This window comes from Vanrija pseudolonga, chromosome 3 (assembly GCF_020906515.1).
Source record: "Vanrija pseudolonga chromosome 3, complete sequence".
Lineage (NCBI taxonomy): Eukaryota > Fungi > Basidiomycota > Tremellomycetes > Trichosporonales > Trichosporonaceae > Vanrija > Vanrija pseudolonga.
The window spans coordinates 2,275,702-2,294,792 of record NC_085851.1 but is presented as its reverse complement, the minus strand read 5'-3'; the positions used below and the strand labels follow the sequence as shown (position 1 = coordinate 2,294,792).

Here is a 19,091-nt window from a genome sequence, read left to right as displayed (position 1 = left end):
ACATATCGAACACCCGGAACACGGCAGGGCTTCAGGCGCAAAGGGCTGGCTCGGGCTGGCCAACGCTCAGGCGGACAGAGTCCACACCACGGCGGAGGAGGCGGCGGTGGCCAGGGCAGCAGGCAGGTAGCAGCAGCTAGAGTGACGCCCACAACGCACAGCGACGTGCCGTGCCCGCCCCCCCTCCCTCCCCCGCGTCGTCGTCGTTCACACACCCACTATGCCTGCCTACCTGCCGCCCCCGCGCCCGACCTTCCCTGACCTGACACAATCACTCCCTCCCCCCAACCACCCGATACCTTGGCCTCGACTGCCAATCCTCGCCCTTTGTCGCGCAGCCTCGCCCAGCGCGCCAGCCGCCTGCCGCATTGCCGGAGTGTGCCGACATGTTGGCTGCCCCGCGTCGCGCACCGTATCGCCTCATTTCCCCAGAAGATCGGTCCGTGGTTGGCTCGGCAACCGGCTAGGTATTGGGCATTTGTGCGGACGGGCAGGCTTGGAGCCACCTGACTCGCCAGCCGTCCATCAAGGTCGTGGCCTCTCTCGGGTCCTCGCGTCGATGCGACTGTCGCAAAAGTGAATAACCGTGCCCAGTGTGTCGTCCGCGTCTCGCGCTCGCTCGGTTGGCCTAGCCAGGGGTCCACCGAGGCAACCGCAAGTCGTCCACACCCCACCGAGACCCTGAAGCCCCATTTCCATTTGCCCCGCCGGCGACAGATACAGCTAGCAGGCAGCTCTTGACGACAAGCTATAAGAAGACCGACATACCGGCCACATCCTCTCTTCTCTTCATCAGACAACCAAAACACCTACTACTACTACAATGGCTGCTCCCACCTTCACCCACACCTTTGACCACGCCGGCTACAAGGGCACCGTCGAGGTCCCCCTTGGCCTCTACATTGACGGCAAGTACTCGGTCTCGGTCGACAAGAACGCCAAGACGATCCCGTGAGTCTTCGTTGCTACCAGCGTCTTCTCTTGTTCTTTCCTTCCCATCACATCCACAAACACACGCACACACTTTGCCTGTGCTCTGTGCTATCTCGGCGCATCACTTCACCATCATTCGGACATGATCTGTCATCATTCCTCGCACTCGCACCGTTGTCACCGTCGTCATCTACGGTGGTGGCGAGTTTGGCGAAGATGATAGGGCAGTCGCTTGTCGCCGACTGCGGGGCAGCGAAACGGGTGCGAATGGTTTTGCCAGTGCATAGGCCTTTTTGCCTTGGCGGCGGCGTTGGCGAGGTCAGCTGAGGTGCACGCACGCGTGCACACCAGCGGCTCGTGACGCGGTGACGATGCACCGTGCGCTTTTGGCGTACACTGGGGGGGTTCTTTGGGGCACCAGTCGGCCTCGGAACAAGCAATTGTTCCGATGACTGGCAAAGATATCGGGAAGTGCAATTGCTGGGCGGTGGCGCGTTCTTGGGCGTATTTGGCCCCCCGCAGCTTTAGCCGCATCGGAACCACAGCCGCCGGCCAGTGGCAAACCTGGCTGCCATTCCCGCCTCGGCCTTAAACCGCACCCCTCGACACTTCCGCCCTGATCACGTCACGGTGGTAGATTGAAACCGCTCCGGTTCACTCGCCTATCCACATCGCCTACATGGCTACTTCACATCGCCTATTCCACACACCCATAGCCACCTCCACTTGCACCTTCGCTTGCCTCGGAACGTGTATCGGTTACAGTTACTAACCTCCACTCCAGTGTCGTCAACCCCACCACCGGCGAGAAGCTCGTTGACCTCCCTGAGGGTCTCCCCGCCGATGTCGACCGTGCCCTCGACGCTGCCCGCAAGGCTTACGACACCAAGTGGGGCCTCAACGTCCCCGGCTTTGAGCGTGGCAAGCTCCTCCTCAAGCTCGCCGACTTGATGGACCGTGACATCCCCATCCTTGCTTCGCTCGAGGCCCTCGACAACGGCAAGACGTACGCCGCCGCTTCGCTCTTCGACGCCCCCGAGGCCGCTGGCTGCTTCCGCTACTACGCCGGATGGGCCGACAAGATCCACGGCAAGGTCATTGAGACCTCGGACGGCAAGCTCATCTACACCCGCCACGAGCCCGTCGGTGTCGCCGGCCAGATCATCCCCTGGAACTTCCCCCTCCTCATGTTCGCCTGGAAGCTCGCCCCGGCTCTCGCTGTCGGCTGCACCATCGTCATCAAGCCCTCCGAGCTTACTCCCCTCACTGCTCAGTACATGACCAAGCTCATCAAGGAGGCTGGCTTCCCCGACGGTGTCGTCAACGTCGTCAACGGTTACGGTGCCACTGTCGGCAACGCCCTCTCGTCGTCGGACAAGGTTGACAAGGTCGCCTTCACTGGCTCGACCGCCGTCGGCCGCAAGGTCCTCGAGGAGGCTGCCAAGTCCAACCTCAAGAAGGTTACCCTCGAGCTCGGTGGCAAGGGTGCCAACATCATCTTCGACGACGCCAACCTCGCCGACGCCGTCAAGTACGCCGCCCAGGGTATCTTCTTCAACCACGGCCAGACCTGCTGCGCCGGTTCGCGTCTCTACGTTCAGCGTGGCATCTACGACGCCTTCATGGAGCGCTTCGTCAAGGTCGCCCAGAAGATCAAGGTCGGCGACCCCTTCGGCCAGGACACCTTCCAGGGCCCCCAGGTCTCGCAGACCCAGTACGACCGCATCATGAACTACATCGAGTGCGGCAAGCAGGAGGGTGCTCAGGTCATCACCGGTGGTGCTCGCTCGGGCAAGACCGGCTTCTTCATTGAGCCCACCATCTTCTCGGGCGGCAAGAAGGGCATGAAGATTGTCGAGGAGGAGATCTTCGGCCCCGTCATCGTCGCCGCCGTCTTCGACACTGAGGAGGAGGTCATCAAGCTCGCCAACGACAACGTCTACGGTCTCTCTGCCGGTGTCTTCACCCAGAACATCACCAAGGGCCACCGTGTCGCCAACAAGCTCCACGCCGGTACCGTCTGGGTCAACTGCTTCAACGAGCTCCACTCGCAGGTTCCCTTCGGTGGCTACAAGTCGTCGGGTCTCGGCCGTGAGCTCGGCGAGTACGCCCTCGAGAACTACACCGAGATCAAGGCCGTCCACGTCCGCCTCACCCCCTACGTCGGCTTCGTCACCGAGTAAGCGCCAGTCTAGTGCAGCGGTGCGCTTGTGTGTAGTATTCAGGCAGTCTCTGGTTTGTCTCAGCAGTAGTAAAAGGAGTAGTCGTAGGAGTAGTAGTAGTAGTAGTATGCAGCAGCAGTTTCATCACACCACGAGCCACGAGCATTGCCACAGGCAATGCGAGAGAGGGGGCCAAGGAGCAGGCCAAGTGACAGTCGCAGTGCTGACTGATGGTGTGTGTGGCAGTTGGTGAAGGGATGTGGGGGCCTCGTTGCGACACCGCACCCCGACTGGGTTGCTCTCGTACTGAGCTGACAGTGACGCCCTTGGGCGGCCGCAGTACCACGACCGTTCATTCCAACGACCGCGCCTCAGCCCTCGCCATTGCCACGCGCATGCCACAACACAAGACTCAATTCATTTCATTGCAACTACACTACAATCACAGCCCCGCGACGCGGATAGTGGCAAACGGCAGCGCGGCGACCAGCGCGAGGAGGAGAAGCGATGACGCTAGCGTCAGGCAGGAGTCTCGGGGCGGCACCTACCAGCAGTGGGACCTGTCGTCGCGCCGGAAGTCGAGCCAGTCGTGGCGGCGGCGGCGCTCGCACCAGCCCCGCTCGCCGTGCCGCTGCCAGCCGCAGCGCCGGTGTTGCTCGCGCCCGAGGCACCGGGCGGCGCACCCCCCGGCCCACCACCACCACCACCGCCGCGCCCGCCGCCAGAGTTCGCGACGCCGCCACCAGCTCCATGCGTAGCGGCCGCCTGGACGCTCTTACTCGCCGTCCCGTTGATGCCCACAGCGATCCAGCCGAACAGCCCGTCGGACAGCGACTCGCCGAGCAGGACGTACTCGATGACGGGGTCGACCCCGGCGGCCTCCTGCGCCATGATGCTGTCGTCCGCGTTGGTCGTGAGGGTCTGCGTGGAGGCGCTGTACGGCGAGAGCTTGTACACGTCTGTCAAGAGGTCCTGGTCGAAGAAGATCTGGCCGACGTGTGCGGCGCTGGCGCCGCCGCTGATCGTGTTGTTCGCCTGCAGGCTCCACTGGCCTGGCGCGTGCGCGAGCACGTGGATGTGCGTCGTCCGGCCGGTATAGTGGCCCGGCACGATGGTGCTGAACGCCGCGACGCCGTCGGCGTCCGTCGCCTGGATCCCGCGCAGGAACGTCGCGTTGAGGTTGGCGATGTCGGCGCTGTTGCCGTTACCATTCGCCACGACGCCAGAGTAAACGCCGGTCGCGTTACAGTGCCAGAAGTCCAGAGCGACGCCGGACAGCGGCGCGCACGTGTTCGTGTCGATCACTTGGATGTCGAGGTGCAGCGGCACGCCGGGCTGCGACTCGGTGATGTCGGAGCGGACCAGTTCGCCGGTGACGTCTGGCGCCGGGTCAGCTCTCTTGCCCCGTTCCATGGCACCCACAGTACGGCCCCTCGGTCACCTCGGGCGCGAGGATACAAGTGTTCTTGCCCTCGAAGAGCGTACTGGCGTTGGTGTTGGCTGTGACGCCGGTAAGGTTCGACTTGTGCGATGTCGCAAGCACGGACGCGAGGTCGCGGCGCCGTGCGTGTCGGCGGGCGAGGGCGGCCCGGCGCGCGGCGTTCGCGGCGGCTACCCCACGGGACTGGAGCTGAGCCGCACAGTGTGCCAAGGAGCGGCGGCCGACCACGGCGAGCTGCGCCGCCCGCTCGGCCGCTTCGTGGGTGTGGTCTTCGCCTGGGTGGGCGGTTGCGAGGGCGGCGAGGAGGAGCGGGAGGAGGAGCTTCATGTTGGCTTGGGCTTGGCTCGAACTACCCACCCCCGAACCGCGGCTGTCTTATACCTTTCTCGCGCGCTGCGGAGGATGCATCGTAGTGCGGCGGCTTGGCACAGCTCGCAGTCGCGTTAGTTGGTCAAGTCGGTCACTCGGTGTCTTGCAAGTTGGTGTGAGCCAACCGACTCGAGCCGTCGGAATGGAGCAGATCTCGCAGTTGATATCCAGTGTCGTCAATCGATCGGTCGGGTGGTAGTGGAGCCGACTGACTGTGCACACACACGGCCCGGCGTGCCGGCCCCGCTGGGCCCAGGCCTCTACTCTTCACGTCTGCGCAGTGCACACACTCGCAGCAGCAGCACATAAACGAGCCACTCACACCACGTCCATTGCCCCGGCGCATCTCTTGGCGTCTGCGCAAATACATGGCGACGATCCACGACTGCGCAGGCACGGGCGGGCGATTATCCGTTCTTTTCCCGAACAACGTCGTTTAACATGACCATTCGGCGTTCCGACATTCGCTCGCTACGCCGCAGCGCGGTACTGCATGACGAGACGCCGACGAGCAAGCGTCTGCCGCAGCGTGCATGGACGACGACGAGTAGGCTTGTGTCGCAGCCAGCCTGCGCGCAGCGATTGCGTGCGCTTGAGCTTGCTCCAACTCGCTCTCGGATATCGGAAAGTCGCAATTTGGGTCACCAGATGTGCCATGTTCCGGCTGATAGTTCGCCCCACCACACCGCCACAACCCACACTATGCATTGTACGCCGACATAGGTCGCAGCTAGATCAATCTTCTTTACACTCTACGTTGTTGGGCCCGATTTCGGGCGCTCCGGCGGCGCCGGCGGCGCCACTTCGGGCCGTGGGCTATAATGGCTGACTAACAGCAGCAGCGCTTTGCGCGTGCGCTTGTGCTTCTTTCTCACAGTTGGTTTTCGTTTGGGGTAGGATGGAGAGGATAGGGGAGGGGTGACATGGCGCTCGTTTCGTCTTCACAGGATTTACACGGTGGCGGGGCGGCGTCGGGGGCTGGAGAAGGGCCAGCCTCCCCAGCCAAATGTTACAGTTGTCAATGTCTTGGGGTCGTCTCGTTCGTCTCGTCGCGCGGCGCCGCGTTACACACCCGCGGGGGAACGCGCTGGTAGCGCGGCTGGCGGGCACCAGCGGTAACGAGCCGCACCGCTGTCGTTGAGCATGGTGTCAGTCGTCGAAAGGTCACGGGGGCGCTCGGCCCACGACTCCAGGATCGACGTACGCTCCTCGAGCGCCCGGGTCCTCGCCTCGATCGCCTTGATGTTTTCCGCCGTCACGCGCTTGTCCTCGGCCTTGAGGCGCTCCTCGACGTCGTGGTTACGCAACCACGTCTCGGTAACGTCCTGGACCCAGCGGGCCTGGGCGTCGGGGTCGAGGTCACCCGTGATGGCAACGTCCGCCATGAGCTTCTTGCGGTCGTCCTCCGAGCTGATGGACGCAATCTTGAGCACGGCACCGAGCCACTCGAGGTGCTTGCCCGGCGGCGGGGGCGGCGACGACGACGACGACGACGACGAAGACAACGATAATGATGTCGACGACGACGACGGGAGCTTGGGTGTGGCCGTGGCTGGCGACGGCCGCGTGGCGGGTGACAGCTTGGTGACGGCCGTGGTCAACGCGACCATGGGCTCGTACATGCCCGAGTCGGTGCGCGGGCTCGACAGCTCGGTGCATGGGGTGGCCCAGCCGCTGCTGTCGGGCATGTCGCGGTCCTGAGAGTCGTCGAGCATCGGCGGGCTGTCGGCCGGCGATGCAATGTCGAACTCGCGCCAGCGGTCCGCGTACATGGCACCGGGGAACTGGCGCGGGGTGAGGGAGAGGGCGCGGGGGCGGGGACGGATGGGCCCAATGTTGCTGCTCGAGCTGCCAGGGTCCACACTCGCACCAAAGGATCGCCACTGCGAAGCGGGGGTAATAGGGATCGGCATGTGCGAGGCGGTGGCAGCGTGCTCGAGCTGCGCGTGCGACTGCTGGTACTGGAGCGGCGGGGGCATGGTGTCGTCAAACGTGGCCGGGCGGTTGGGCGAGTTGCCAAAGCTGCACTTGTTCTTGCCACACGGGCGGCACACGCGGCGCGGCGAGTCGGGGTTGCGCTCGACAAAACAGCGCCAGTACTGCGACGAGCAGCGGCGGCACCGCTCCTCGGGGATCACCTCGACGAGCGTGGGGTCGCGCTCATACTCGGCCTGGGTGGGTCAGCTGCTGTTCATCTTTCGCGCAGCTCACCTCCTTGAGAAGCTTGCCCGAGTCACGCTTCGAGTACGCCTTGTGACGACGAAGCTGGTCTGCGTCCGTCTTGTCATTGGTGATGAAGGGCCGCTTCGGGAGGTCGGCCAGGTCACGAATCGGGGGGCTCAGGGGCGGCTGGTACTCTTGGAGCTCGGGTTCGAGCTTGGGAGGGATGCAGTCGAGCGACGACGACGGCCTTACAAGGACAAAGGGTTAGCTCTCGCATGTATCAAAGGCAGAGTAACGGTGTTGCTCACGGAGGGTAAGGGAACGACGACGCCGGGGGAGCCATTGGCCAACTGGGACTACGGTGGGGAACTTGGATGGCGAACGAAAGCGGGGGCAGGGAGCGAAAGCCGCCAGCCGAAAGAGTGCGCTCGCGGTTGTTGTGGTGGTGCTCTTGGTGGTGGGGGTGGGCGTGGTGGTGAGCGTGATGATTGTTGCTGTTGTTGTGCTGCTGCTGGCTACTGCTGTTGTGCTGGTGGTAGCCCCCCGCATCGAGGTTGTTGTAGGAGGCTCCCGCACCAGTACCGTCGTGATGGTTTGCGTGGCGTTCGTAAGACATTGGGGGGAAGGACATGCAATGGAGAGGAGGGGGTGGAGTGGATGGTGTGTGTGTGTGTGTGGAAGAGGAGAGGAGAGGTGGGGAGAAAGTCAAACGACGAAAGCAGGCCGCCGAGCTCCCTCCTTTGTACACGGCCTGCAAAGTCGAGAGCAGCTTTGGGCAAGCAGGCGTGAGTAGTCAGTGTCTGTCAGCGACGACGACGGCTGGGGAAACGGATTCAGGCAGAAGGGCGGACGGGCGAGCGAGGTGTGTGGATGGCGCGGCACACAGCGAGCCGTCCGTCTGTCTGCAAGAAAGGGCGCAAGACGCGCAAGACGCGAGTGAGCGAGCGCGCGCGCGCGACAGGCGTGGTGGAGGCGGCAGTCGTACCTTGTCGTCACTAATGGGGGTCGAGAACCACCGACGAACAGAGCGTCAGGAGTGGGGTGGGGTGGGGTGTTGCCGCACCTACTGTCGCGCGCCCCTGCCCCCTGTCTGCGCGCACACATCACGCCGCCGCCGTGCAGGGAAAGGTGCATGGTGGTCCGAGCGAGCATGGACACGAGGCTGGCGCCTGGCCGTGGCGTCGTGGAGTTTGTGTGCTGCGGCGTCGCGGCCTGTCGTTGGGGGGGTGTGTGCGGCGCGCTTCTGACGTCTGTCGGTGCCTGTCGCCGCTGCACCGCCCAGGGGTGAGCCCAATCAGCGCGCGGACAGGAATCATGCATCAGTGCGAGAAGAAGCTGCAACTCCTGCAGCGCGCACAGTCCGTGAGTACCGTGAGATTGCGCAGGGTTTATTTCGTGGGTGTGGTGTGTGGAATCGAGGGTTGGTTAGCATGAGAAGCCGGCGCGAGGAAGGTGCGGTTGGAAGGAAGCAAGCGTCGCGCGCGATGCGTCGTCGTTGATTGTTGGCGTTCGCTGCCGTCGGCGGCATTGTTCAGACAATGGCAGTGTCACAGGCCTTGGTCGTTTGAAAGGAGGGGGGGAGGATGGAGGAGGCAGTGAGCGAGCGCGCGGAATGGTGGAATCGACGTTGACGCAAGGCACAATGTCACGTTGATGTCGTTGTCGATGTTGATTGTTGTTCCAGTTGTAATAGTGGGACTCGCAATGCGCCACTTGCCACTTTTTGCCCCACTCTGCCCAAGCCCCTTAACAAGTCATGAAATAGAGCCGCCGTCGCGTTTGACCCCGCCGCCACCCAAACTAACAACGACAACCACTACGTCACAGCCAAAGTGGGCCATTCAGGCAACAACAACCACATCTCTCGACATTTCGCACACTTGGCTCCTTCTTCGACACGACAATGCAGTCACAATCCCAGGCCCAGACGACACCAGCGTCCTCATCCTCGACCCCACCATCACCGCCATCAGCAGAACCCACCGCGATCACCCTCCTGTCCCGATTATGCCCGACAACCACCTCGGCCCTCGACCTCCATCACGTGCCAAATGACAAGGCGGTATTCTCGTGCGCAAAGTGCTCCGAGGTGCTCGTGCGTGTTGACTCTCAGGGAGGAGAAGGTTCACCCGAGTAACATGCTCACTCTGGCATCGCAGGCGCTACAGGACGAACTCGTCTCCAAGGCGTTCATGGGCCGCTCGGGGCGTGCGTAGTGAGTGTGCCCCTGCGGCCGGGGGTTACCTCTCCTCCCCTTTCCCCTTGCCCCTCCTTTGCCTCCAAGCCTCAGCCTCCCCCTGTACCTCATCTCTGGATAGCACTTGCTTGCTCGCCAGTATCTCCCCGGCATGTCGGAGTAACCAAAGCCAGCCCGGCTGTCCATCCGGCCGGCCGTATGGGATGCAATCGCAACCCTGTACCTCGCGACCACCCCAGATCCCCGGCCTCTGCACCACCCCAGGAACAACCCACTTACGCTCTCCAGCCTTATGAACTCTACGATCAACACGCGCCTCGGCAAGCGAGAGGAGCGCAAGCTGATGTCAGCGTCGTTTTTTCTGGATCCGCCCGAGCGAGGGCGGAGCCTGGCGCGGCCCGAGGGACCAAGCTGATGATGAACTCAGGACTGGAAAGCACACGGTCGCCGACCTGCACTGTGCGTCGTGCGGCCAGGAGCTGGGGTGGATGTACATCAAGGCGCCCAATGGCGAACAGCGCTACAAGGAGGGTGGGTACCCCAACGAACGACATGCGACACGATGCTAATCACTGCATGTGTGTGTTCGATATGGCTTGATCTGCGTGCTACCTGCAACTCCAACTCCCACGCCTCCTCGCTTGCGCTTGCGTCAACAGGCCGCTACATTCTCGAGGATGCACAGATCGTCAAGGAGAACAACTGGTAGAGCTGTGCTGCGGTACTGCTTGCCTGCCGGCTGCTAGCCGCCGGCCGCCGCTGTCCCCGCGAGGACGGAGATTCCTCCGTCTTCACTCGCTACCCCCTGGCGCAGCTCCTGTATCATCCACAGCCACACCCGACACGTTGTAAGCCCCCACTCCCTTGTACACCAGGGCATTGTACCTCATCTTATGCCTATGCACCGGCAGGAACGTCAAAGGCGCCGCGTAGTGGCCTGAGCGTTGCGCCAATGTGCCAGATCTAGGCAAAGACATCGCTTGCGCCTCGCACATGGAGGTCATGGCGACATGAAGTTCACAGGGATCGTTTGTCCGCCGCCCTGAAGACGTGACGCGGCGGATCGGCTGCTGCTGCTTGCTTCTGTCAAGAGGGATGCATCGCTGCAGCTACGGTATGCGACGATGAGGTCAGAGCCGTCGTCGTCGTCGGAGTGTTCGGAATGATTCGACTATTAGGGCAGCAGCAAAGGAGATGATGCGGGGTGGGCGGCCGAAACGCCGTGATGATGAAGATGAATGTGGGGAAATGCAGGTTTGGTGGGGAGATCGGGCCTGTTGTACAATGCTGCTGCAGCGAGCCGCCCGAGGAGTGGGTCCTCGCGGCGGTGCTGAGCTAGGCGTCGTCGTCGTCGTCGCGGATAGTGGCCGCACGCCGGGTTGCCTTACAGATAACGACGACAACTGAGGGCTTTGCCTTGAACCTCACAGACGCAGAGATTCGGGCACAGCGACGGTGTCAAAGCTGCCAGCCTCCTTCTCGAGGTAGTCGCGCTCCTTCTCGCCCTCCTTGAGGTAGTGCCACGAGTAGTTGCGCGAGTCGAGGTACGGCAGGATGTAGGACGAGATGGTGGGCTTGAGGACCTTCTCACGGTCGGCGAGCAGGTCGGCCTTGACCTCGCGCCAGAGCTCGGGCTTGTCGCTGATGATCGAGTAGATGCCCCAGCGTGCGCAGTTGATCATCTCCTCGCGGCCGTTGACGGTCCACGTGCAGATCTCCTTGCCAGCCTTGCGGCACTCGTCGCGGAACGCGGCGCCGTCGGCCGACGCGAGCGGGTGGTACCACACGCTGAAGCCGTGGCACTTGTCGTAAAAGTACTTGCGCACCTGGGGAATCGACATGGAGATGCAGAAGCGCTTGAGGTCGGGCAGGATGTCGGCCGCCGGCTCGATAAACTTGGGGTGCCACAGGCCGAGGACGAGGCGCGGGGCCAGCTTGGTCTGCCACTCTTCGTACTGCTCCAGTTCACCCTTGATGAGCCCAAACAGCTTGACCGGGTCGTTTTCGACCTTGCAGTCGATCTGTACCCGGGGCCAGAGGGCCCATCGTCAGCGACACATGACGTATGAAGTAACAAGCAACTGACGTTGAGCTTGACATGCTGGTTCTCGGGCTTCATGAGCAGCTCGATGACCTGGGCGAAGCGGGGGATGGGCTGCGCCGGCTGCTCCAGGGTGCGCACGTGCCTGGAGGAGAAGAAATTGTCAGCGTCGTCGTCGAGGTCAACGCATGCACCACACAACTCACTCGAGCACGCCGGCCCACGGCTGGTCGTGCAGCTTGCCCTTACCGTCAGTGGTGCGGTCAAGGTTGGGGTCGTGGAACATGACGAGGACGTTGTCGGACGTGATGTGGACGTCTGGAGGGGGGCGTGAGTGGCTTGTGGCGGAGGGTTGCGCCCGGCTCACCCGTCTCGATGCCGTCGGCGCCGGCCTTGCAGGCCTCGGTGAACGACATGATCGTGTTCTCGGCTGTGCTCGTGTGAGTAGGTGTTCTGGGTGGCTATGCTGTCAATACGCACGGAAAGACGCCGAGGCCTGGGATATGAGTCAGCACAGCGTCGTCGTCACTACCACAACAAACACGCCACTTACACCACGGTGTCCCCAGCACTCGGGCATGCGCCATGCCCGCGCCGGCGCGACGGGGTTGAGCGAGAGCTCCTTGTCGACGGGGGAGAGGGCGGGCGAGACGAGGGCCTCGAAAGCAGGCGAGGCCGCGACGCCGTCAGCCTCGAGGACGGGGGTGCGCTCGAGGGACGGGAGCGACGGGAGGGGTGGGCGGAGCTCGGCCGAGCCGTTGTTGGGAGCGGTAGTCGACGACATTATGCGCTGGATGGATGAACAGGTATATGTGGTCTAGAGTTCTATCGTCGCGTCTGTATTATAGCCAGAGCCGTGCTGTGCGGGGTATGGCGGGGCGGAAAGGCGAGTGTGGCGTGCGCAGAGGGAGCGGGGGGGAGGCCACGAACGTGTGTGTGTGTAATGATGCCGTGTGCTAGCGGCGTCAAGGAACGTGATCGGACTGTGGTGTCGACGACGACGTGTTCTGGATGTTCTGCGAGCAGTCACGCGAGGGGGATGGATAAGGAGTACGGCAGGGGACGACGGCGGGAGGGCTTCACAATCCGCAATCCGTACAGTGGTTGCTGGTGTTGTTGTTGTTGTTGTTGTCGGCTGACCGCGACAGTGGAGGTGGAGGTGGGCGCGGCGGTGACCGGTGAGCGGGCAGTGGTAGTGAGCACAACCGTGTAGGTGATGGTCAGTGCGCGAGTGGGTAATGTCGACGAGTCGATGCATGGCCCAGTCATTCTTCATATGGTGCTGTCGGTGGATGCATGCGCAGTGCGTTGTCATTGCTTTGCCAGCATCGTCCACATCGCTCTTCGCTTGTTGTGTGGCAAAAATTTGGTATTGCACAGGCGGTCCGGGGTGGGTTTGGTATCGACGCCGAGGAGCCCATGCACGCGGCGTTGACGCGGTGCAGCACTCATGGACAACCGCCAGCTCCAGACGCCGCTCTACGCGCCTGCATGCGCTGCATGCGCGCCTGCACGCCACGCCCAAAGTGTCAGGAAAGGCAAGGGAAGGGAGCGTAGGTCGAACATTTTGAAATGACCGCCAAGAGCATAACCAAATGTGCCTGGACGACCTTGCCAGACGAAGCAAGGTCGACAAGTCACCGTCCGAGGTCATCGGGGGTGTGCAGGACAGGACGGGCCGCGCGGGCGGGGCTTGCCGTGGCTGCTGGCGCGTGCATTGTGCATGTATTCAAGCCATGCAGCCATGCCAGTTCTGGCTGTTTGTTGTCTGCTGCGCCTCGTCTTTCATCCCGAAACAGACCAGCTCGACGCGTCACGGCCATCTCCGCAGAGTCGGAATTGACTTGTTTTTTCAAAACGGATCAGCGCCTTCCCCGCGACGCGGCAGTCACCGGCCGAGCAGCCGATGGGCGTGTGGGGTGGATGCGACAGCTTGTACAGCTAACCCCCGACAAGTGCCACCCCGCACTGCATGCGCTTGGCAGTAGATCCCAGTGGAGCTGCACGCACCAGGTACATAGCAGAGAGGCGCAGGCGCCCTCTTGACACCGTGGAGCTGCTGCACAAAGCCTATCTCAATGCCAAGCCCACATGGTCCCACCTGCTCCGGCAGCATGTTGACAAAGACGACGGGCACGTGACTCAAAGTCGTCTGACTCTTCCTTCGACAGGGCTTGGTCGGCCCATGGCTCCGTCAGCAAAGCAGTGGCGCCGTGATGACGATGAGCTGCAGTACCAGTGGCAGCGACGTAGTGGTAGGTCATACATGATGAATCTATGCTTGTGCTCGCGATCCAGATCGGTGACAGCGACGCCCTCCTCCTGCCAAGTGCGAAAGGAAAGTCGAGTCGAACCGTCGCCCCTTCTCCTCTTCGTCACCCAGTCCACTCCCCACCCAGTCCACTCTAACCTTACAACTTGCCCTCCCTTCGAATATCATACGCGCGCTCGACGCGCGCGATGCGCACCTCGTAGTGGTCGTACCATTCCTTCCGCCCGCGCTCCTGTGCGCGAAGGTGCTCGCTGACGGCCTTCCAGGCCGCAATGTCCTCCAGGCTGCGCCAGTACGACACGGTGATCCCCAGCCCGTCGGCGCCGCGCACGCTCTCAACCCCCAGAAAGCCTTCCTGGCTCGACGCGAGCTGCCCCATGCGATCTGCGGTGTTGGCGTACGCGTCCGTCGTGTCGTCCTGCCGCCGGGTGGAGGTGAAGATTACGGCGTAGTATGGCGGGGTGAGGTGTTTTGCGAAGGCCATTTTGGGGCGCGGTTGGGTGTGCAGGCTGAGGGGTAAGGTGTCGATGGGGAGAGAAGAGCGAAGCAGTGGTTCTTAAGAGTCGCTGCTTGTCAGCGTCGACTCGGGGTTGGTCGAGTCGAGAGTCGAAGACGACATGTCACAATGTCGTGATGACTTGGGAGCCGACGCTTGGCGCAGTATCCCGTTAACCCGTTGTTGACATGCTCTGTTCCGGGCGCCACAATATCCCACTCTCATCATCGTGATGATGTCCTGCAAGGCATACATAGTCCAGGCGCATGCATTAATGGTACTCCTTGCAGAGCCCTCACAAGTTGACAACAACTGCTGGATGGAGTCTTCACGTGACTGCCACGCCAGTGCCACGCGACTGCCACGCCCAAACCACGTTTGTTGACCTTCCACGCATCTCCCTCTGCTCCCGCCAAGTCATGAATGACCGCCAGCACAGAGAGAGATGAACGCCGCGACCAACGACGACGGCAAGCAGACTCGAGCCACGACAACGCGACAACGCACTACGCATCACGCCCCACGCCGCCCAGCATGTCCGAAAAGGCAGATGCCGAGCGCAAGGCCAAGGCCGAACGCGCAAAGAAGCTGGTGAGTTGGGCGCGCGCTGCCGCGCCGAGCCGCCGTCGTGGTTGGCACCCTGTCCCAACTTTCGACCGCGACCACGCAGATCAAGGTACTAACGCGCCCAGCTCGCCCAAAGGCGCAAGGACAAGGAAAAGAAGGCTGCCGCTGCAAGTGGAACCGCGACACCCGCGAGCCCCGCCGCCACTGCTGCCGACGGTGCTGCCGACTCGACGCGCCCGAGCTTGAGCTTGGCCGAAGATGTCCGTGCCGAGGTGGCGGAGGTGGTCAAGGACGAGCCGGTCACCGAGCCAGCACCCGAACCAACACCGGCACCAGCGGCCAAGGACGAGCCCGTGTCCAAGGCCAAGTCGCCCGAGCCTGAGGTGGCGCGCCGCGAGTCGGACAGCATCACCAACCTCCAAGCGACGGTCTCGCTGCTCATCACCGAGCGCTCAGAGCTGCAGACCAAGGTCACCGAGCTGCAGAAGCGCGTCACAGCCGCCGAGTCGGACGCGTCGCTGCTCGCCGAGGCGCGCACCGTCACCTCCCGCCTGGAGGAGGAGAAGCAGGCGCTGGGCGACGAGAAGGCCGCGCTGGCGTCCAAGCTCTCGGACGCGCAGGCACAAGTCAAGAAGGGGGAAGAGGTCAAGGCTGCGCTGGACAAGTCGCGCAAGGACGTCGAGGCAGCCAAGAAGGCGACCGAGGACGCGGTCGCTGCCAAGCAGAAGCTCGAGGCCGACAAGGCCGACGCCGCGTCGAGGGAAGGCGAGCGCGTTGCTGAGCTCGAGAAGGCGCGCGACCGGGCCCAGGAGCGCGAGGGGGTGCTCGAGGCCGAGGTCGGGCGATTGAAACTCGTGAGTTTGAGGGTATGGGGTTCACCAGCTGACGGTGCAGAGCCACACCGACTCGTCGAAGAAGCTGGGCGTGGCTGAGAAGGAGCTCACCGAGCTGCGGGCATCGTCGAGCAGGACGGCGGAGGAGCTGAAGAAGTTGACGGCTTCGCACGAGACATTGAGAAAGGAGCACGACACGTTGACGGGCGAGCACTCGACGCTCAAGTCATCGCACACCGACCTGACGTCGACACACGACAAGCTCAAGGACGAGCACGGCACGTCGTCCAAGTCGCTCAAGACGTCCGAGGCGTCGCTCAAGAAGACGTCGGCCGAGCTTGAGAAGACCAAGACGTCGCTGTCGCAAACGACCAAGCGCGCCGAGGCGGCCGAGAAGAAGCGTGACGCGTTGCACAACGACAATGGCGAGCTCGTCAAGCAGCTCGAGGAGGTCAGAGGGCGCGTCGTCCAGGTCATGGAGGAGAAGGCCGAGCTCACGGCGAGCGTGGACAGCTGGGAGTCGAAGCACAAGTCGCTGGACAAGCAGCGCGGCGAGCTGGACACCGAGTTGAAGGCGGCAAAGGTGGGTGGTGTGTGTGTGTGGGCCGGCGCTGACGAATAGGTCGAGGCGGACAAGGTGTCGGGCCTGAACGAGCGGATCGCGGCGCTGGTGGCCGAGGTCGCCGCGTTGACCACGAAGAACAAGGACGCTGCAGCCGCGCACGACCAGCTGGACGAAGAGCACAACTTGGTCACGAGCGATCTGGCGGCTGCGCGTTCCAAGGCTGCCGAGCAGGAGAAGCGCCTTGCCGAGCTGCAAAAGTCGCTTGACGCCGCCGAGGCTACTTCCCGGATACTCCGCGACGACGGCAAGACGGCGTCCGAGACCATCAAGAAGCACGAGGAGTCACTTGCGGGCCTCAAGGCCGACCTTGAGAAGGCTACCGCTGCGGCCAAGGAGCAGGACAAGGTGCTTGCCAGTGTGCGCAAGGAGCTCGAGGCGTCCCAGGCTGCTGCGAGCAAGCACGAAGCTGCCGTTGCCAGGACCAAGAAGGAGCTGGACGCGGCCCAGTCGACGGTCAAGGAACACGAGGGCAAGATCAAGAGCCTGACCTCCGACCTTGAGGCCGCCAAGAAGACTGCCGGCGAGCACGAGGCAACCGCCAAGTCGCTCAAGAAGGACCTCGAGGCGTCTACGAAGGAGGTCAAGGACAAGGACACGAAGCTGGCTGCTGTCACCAAGGATCTGGAGGCCTTCAAGGCTACGGCCAAGGAGCACGAGGCAAACCTTGCGTCATTGACCAAGGACCGCGACGCGGCTCACAAGACGATCAAGGAGCACGAGGGCAAGATCGCCAGCCTGGGCAAGGACCTCGATGCCGCGAAGAAGTCGTCGTCCGACCACGAGGCGAAGGCTACAGGCTTGGTTAAGGATCTCGACGCTTCGAAGAAGGTCGTTGGCGAGCATGAGACGAAGATCGCGTCCGTGTCGAAGGATCTCGAGGCGTCCCGCAAGACTGTCAAGGAGCACGAGGGCAAGATCAAGACCCTGGGCTCTGATCTCGAGGCGGCGAAGAAGATATCATCGGAGCACGAGGCCAAGGCAGCGGCGTTGACGACCGACCTCGAAGCGGCGCGCAAGACTTCCGACGAGCACGATACCAAGGCAAAGGGTCTTGCCAAGGACCTTGATGCCGCGCGCAAGGCATCCGACGAGCACGAGGCCAAGGCCAAGTCGCTGGCCAAGGACCTCGAAGCGGCCAAGAAGGTGTCGTCGGAGCACGAGTCCAAGGGCAAGACATTGTCCAAGGACCTCGACGCGTCGAAGAAGCTGGTCGGCGAACATGAGACCAAGATCAAGTCTCTGACGAAGGATCTCGAGGCGTCCAAGAGGACGTCGACCGAGCACGAGTCCAATGCCAAGAAGCTCGGCGATGAACTGGAGGCTTCGCGCAAGACTGTCACGGAGCACGAGGGCACTGTGAAGAAGCTCAAGGCGGACCTTGAGGCATCGAAGAAGGCGATCAAGGACCACGAGTCCAAGGCCAAGTCGCTCACGAAGGACCTTGAGTCCTCGCGCGCTACGGTCAAGGACCACGAGGGTAGCATCGCCACGCTCACGACCGACCTTGAGGCCTCCCAGAAGCTTGCGAGCGAGCACGAGGCAAGCGTCCAGTCGCTCAAGACGGACCTCGATATCGCGCACGCCACGGCTGCGGAGCACAAGGAGAACGCCGACAAGTCGGGCAACGCTTCGTCCGAGCTCGCGTCGTCCTTGGCCGGCATGAAGAAGGACCTCGAGGACTCGCGCAAGACGTCCAAGACTCACGAGGCGAATGCTGCAAAGCTAAAGAAGGAGCTCGATGAGTCCAAGAAGACGACCAAGGAGCGGGATACGACCGTCGCGTCGCTCCGCAGCGACGTCGAGGACCTGCGCAAGACGACAATAGAGAACCAGGACACCATTTCGACGCTCAAGTCTGATCTGGACGACAAGGAGACGGCATCCAAGGCGTACGAGAAGAGCATTGCGTCGCTCAAGTCGGACCTCGAAAAGTCGCAGAGCAAGGCCAAGGAGCACGAGGCAAGCGCGTCGTCGCTCAAGGCGGACCTGGACGAATCGACTACCAAGGCCAAGGCGGCCGACGAGCAGGTTTCGTCTCTGCGCAGTGAGATTGAGAACCTCCGTCTCAGCGGCATCGAGTCGCAGGACTCGGCGCAAACCCTTCAGGCTGACTTGGAAGACTCGCGCCGCGAGGCGAAGAAAGCCAAGGCGGACGCTGAGGCAGCGCGCAAGAAGCACGAGGCGGCAGTGGCCAAGGCCAAGACGGATGCCGAGGCGGCCCGCAAGGCGCACGAGGCGGCCCTGTCGAAGGCCAAGGCGGATCACGAGGCCGCGGTGGAGAAACACAAGTCCGAGGTTGAAACGACCCGCGCAGTGGCCTCGGCGCATGAGGGGGCGGCGGCCGAGCACAGCGCGACCATCGCGACCCTCCGCTCCGACCTGGCCGCGGCGCGCGCCAAGGCCGCCGAGTCCGCTACCAACGGCGGTGCAGCGTCGGACGCGCTCGCCACCGCACAGTCGCAACATGCGCTCGAGATCTCGGACCTGCAAGCGCAGGTGCGCAAGCTCGAGACGTCGAGCCACGCGGCGTCGTCGCGCGCGCACGAGCTCGCACGCCAGCTCACCGACCTGCAAGCGACCCATGCCGAGCTGCAGGCCGAGTACGAGGCGGCGGCGTCGGCCCCCCGCTCGCGGCCGTCCAGCGGCATCTTCTTTGCGTCCGAGAACAGCGAGCCTGCCGTGCGCGCACCGCGCGGCGTCGACGCCAACCTCCCCGCCGCGTTACGGCACAAGCGTGCCGTGTCGCTCAACGCGCTCAAGGCGCGCATGGAGCCCCGGACGCAGCTAGCGCGCAAGGCGAGCAACTTGTCCGCGCTCAGCGAGGACGGCGACGACGGCGGCAGTGGCGCCGCGACGCCCAACGGCGACGGAGCGAGCACGCCAAAACGGCACTGGCACCAGCCGCGCCAGTTTGGCGACGAGATCATGTACTGCTGCGCCGCGTGCAAGGGCGATCTCATCACGTTGTAGAGCGGAGCGAGTGCGCACTCCA

General features: G+C 63.1%; 7 protein-coding genes across 7 annotated transcripts; 3 read left to right on the top strand and 4 right to left on the bottom strand.

Moving 5' to 3' along the window:
* The first annotated feature begins 506 nt into the window (after positions 1 to 506).
* Positions 507 to 3,244, top strand: aldA_5 (Aldehyde dehydrogenase). Its single transcript, XM_062770995.1, has 2 exons — positions 507 to 951; positions 1,718 to 3,244. The coding sequence occupies exons 1-2, from the start codon at positions 824 to 826 to the stop codon at positions 3,114 to 3,116; spliced, it is 1,527 nt and encodes a 508-aa protein (XP_062626979.1). The 5' UTR covers positions 507 to 823; the 3' UTR covers positions 3,117 to 3,244.
* Positions 3,245 to 3,614: 370 nt separating this feature from the next.
* On the bottom strand, positions 3,615 to 4,863 carry LOC62_03G004476 (uncharacterized protein; the record flags this gene model as incomplete). The annotated part of the gene is made up of 2 exons (XM_062770994.1): positions 3,615 to 4,474; positions 4,518 to 4,863. 2 exons carry the CDS (start codon positions 4,861 to 4,863, stop codon positions 3,615 to 3,617), a joined length of 1,206 nt encoding a protein of 401 aa, XP_062626978.1.
* A 1,106-nt stretch (positions 4,864 to 5,969) lies between these two features.
* Positions 5,970 to 9,262, bottom strand: LOC62_03G004474 (uncharacterized protein; the record flags this gene model as incomplete). The annotated part of the gene is made up of 3 exons (XM_062770992.1): positions 5,970 to 7,076; positions 7,117 to 7,281; positions 9,215 to 9,262. 3 exons carry the CDS (start codon positions 9,260 to 9,262, stop codon positions 5,970 to 5,972), a joined length of 1,320 nt encoding a protein of 439 aa, XP_062626977.1.
* YPEL1 (yippee-like protein) lies at positions 8,882 to 10,176 on the top strand. The gene is made up of 5 exons (XM_062770993.1): positions 8,882 to 9,163; positions 9,228 to 9,283; positions 9,554 to 9,610; positions 9,693 to 9,796; positions 9,925 to 10,176. Exons 1-5 carry the CDS (start codon positions 8,972 to 8,974, stop codon positions 9,972 to 9,974), a joined length of 459 nt encoding a protein of 152 aa, XP_062626976.1. The 5' UTR covers positions 8,882 to 8,971; the 3' UTR covers positions 9,975 to 10,176.
* Positions 10,177 to 10,689: 513 nt separating this feature from the next.
* On the bottom strand, positions 10,690 to 12,167 carry SPAC4D7.02c_0 (Phosphatidylglycerol phospholipase C; the record flags this gene model as incomplete). Its single annotated transcript, XM_062770991.1, has 6 exons — positions 11,860 to 12,167; positions 11,787 to 11,802; positions 11,674 to 11,736; positions 11,513 to 11,624; positions 11,352 to 11,451; positions 10,690 to 11,286 (listed from the first exon to the last, which is right to left on the bottom strand). The coding sequence occupies exons 1-6, from the start codon at positions 12,088 to 12,090 to the stop codon at positions 10,690 to 10,692; spliced, it is 1,119 nt and encodes a 372-aa protein (XP_062626975.1). The 5' UTR covers positions 12,091 to 12,167.
* A 1,550-nt stretch (positions 12,168 to 13,717) lies between these two features.
* Positions 13,718 to 14,062, bottom strand: yqjZ (the record flags this gene model as incomplete). Its single annotated transcript, XM_062770990.1, has 1 exon — positions 13,718 to 14,062. The coding sequence occupies one exon, from the start codon at positions 14,060 to 14,062 to the stop codon at positions 13,718 to 13,720; it is 345 nt and encodes a 114-aa protein (XP_062626974.1).
* A 546-nt stretch (positions 14,063 to 14,608) lies between these two features.
* emm12 (M protein, serotype 12) lies at positions 14,609 to 19,069 on the top strand (the record flags this gene model as incomplete). The annotated part of the gene is made up of 4 exons (XM_062770989.1): positions 14,609 to 14,665; positions 14,767 to 15,495; positions 15,536 to 16,057; positions 16,097 to 19,069. 4 exons carry the CDS (start codon positions 14,609 to 14,611, stop codon positions 19,067 to 19,069), a joined length of 4,281 nt encoding a protein of 1,426 aa, XP_062626973.1.
* Positions 19,070 to 19,091: the final 22 nt, after the last annotated feature.

Excerpts from the sequence above, each read along its gene's own strand:
- aldA_5 (XM_062770995.1), top strand. The coding sequence starts at position 824 with ATGGCTGCTCCCACCTTCACCCACACCTTTGACCACGCCGGCTACAAG. Across the intron at positions 952-1,717 it reads AAGAACGCCAAGACGATCCC|TGTCGTCAACCCCACCACCG; the intron begins GTGAGTCTTCGT and ends CCTCCACTCCAG.
- YPEL1 (XM_062770993.1), top strand. The coding sequence starts at position 8,972 with ATGCAGTCACAATCCCAGGCCCAGACGACACCAGCGTCCTCATCCTCG. Across the intron at positions 9,284-9,553 it reads GGCCGCTCGGGGCGTGCGTA|CCTTATGAACTCTACGATCA; the intron begins GTGAGTGTGCCC and ends TACGCTCTCCAG. Across the intron at positions 9,797-9,924 it reads CGAACAGCGCTACAAGGAGG|GCCGCTACATTCTCGAGGAT; the intron begins GTGGGTACCCCA and ends TTGCGTCAACAG.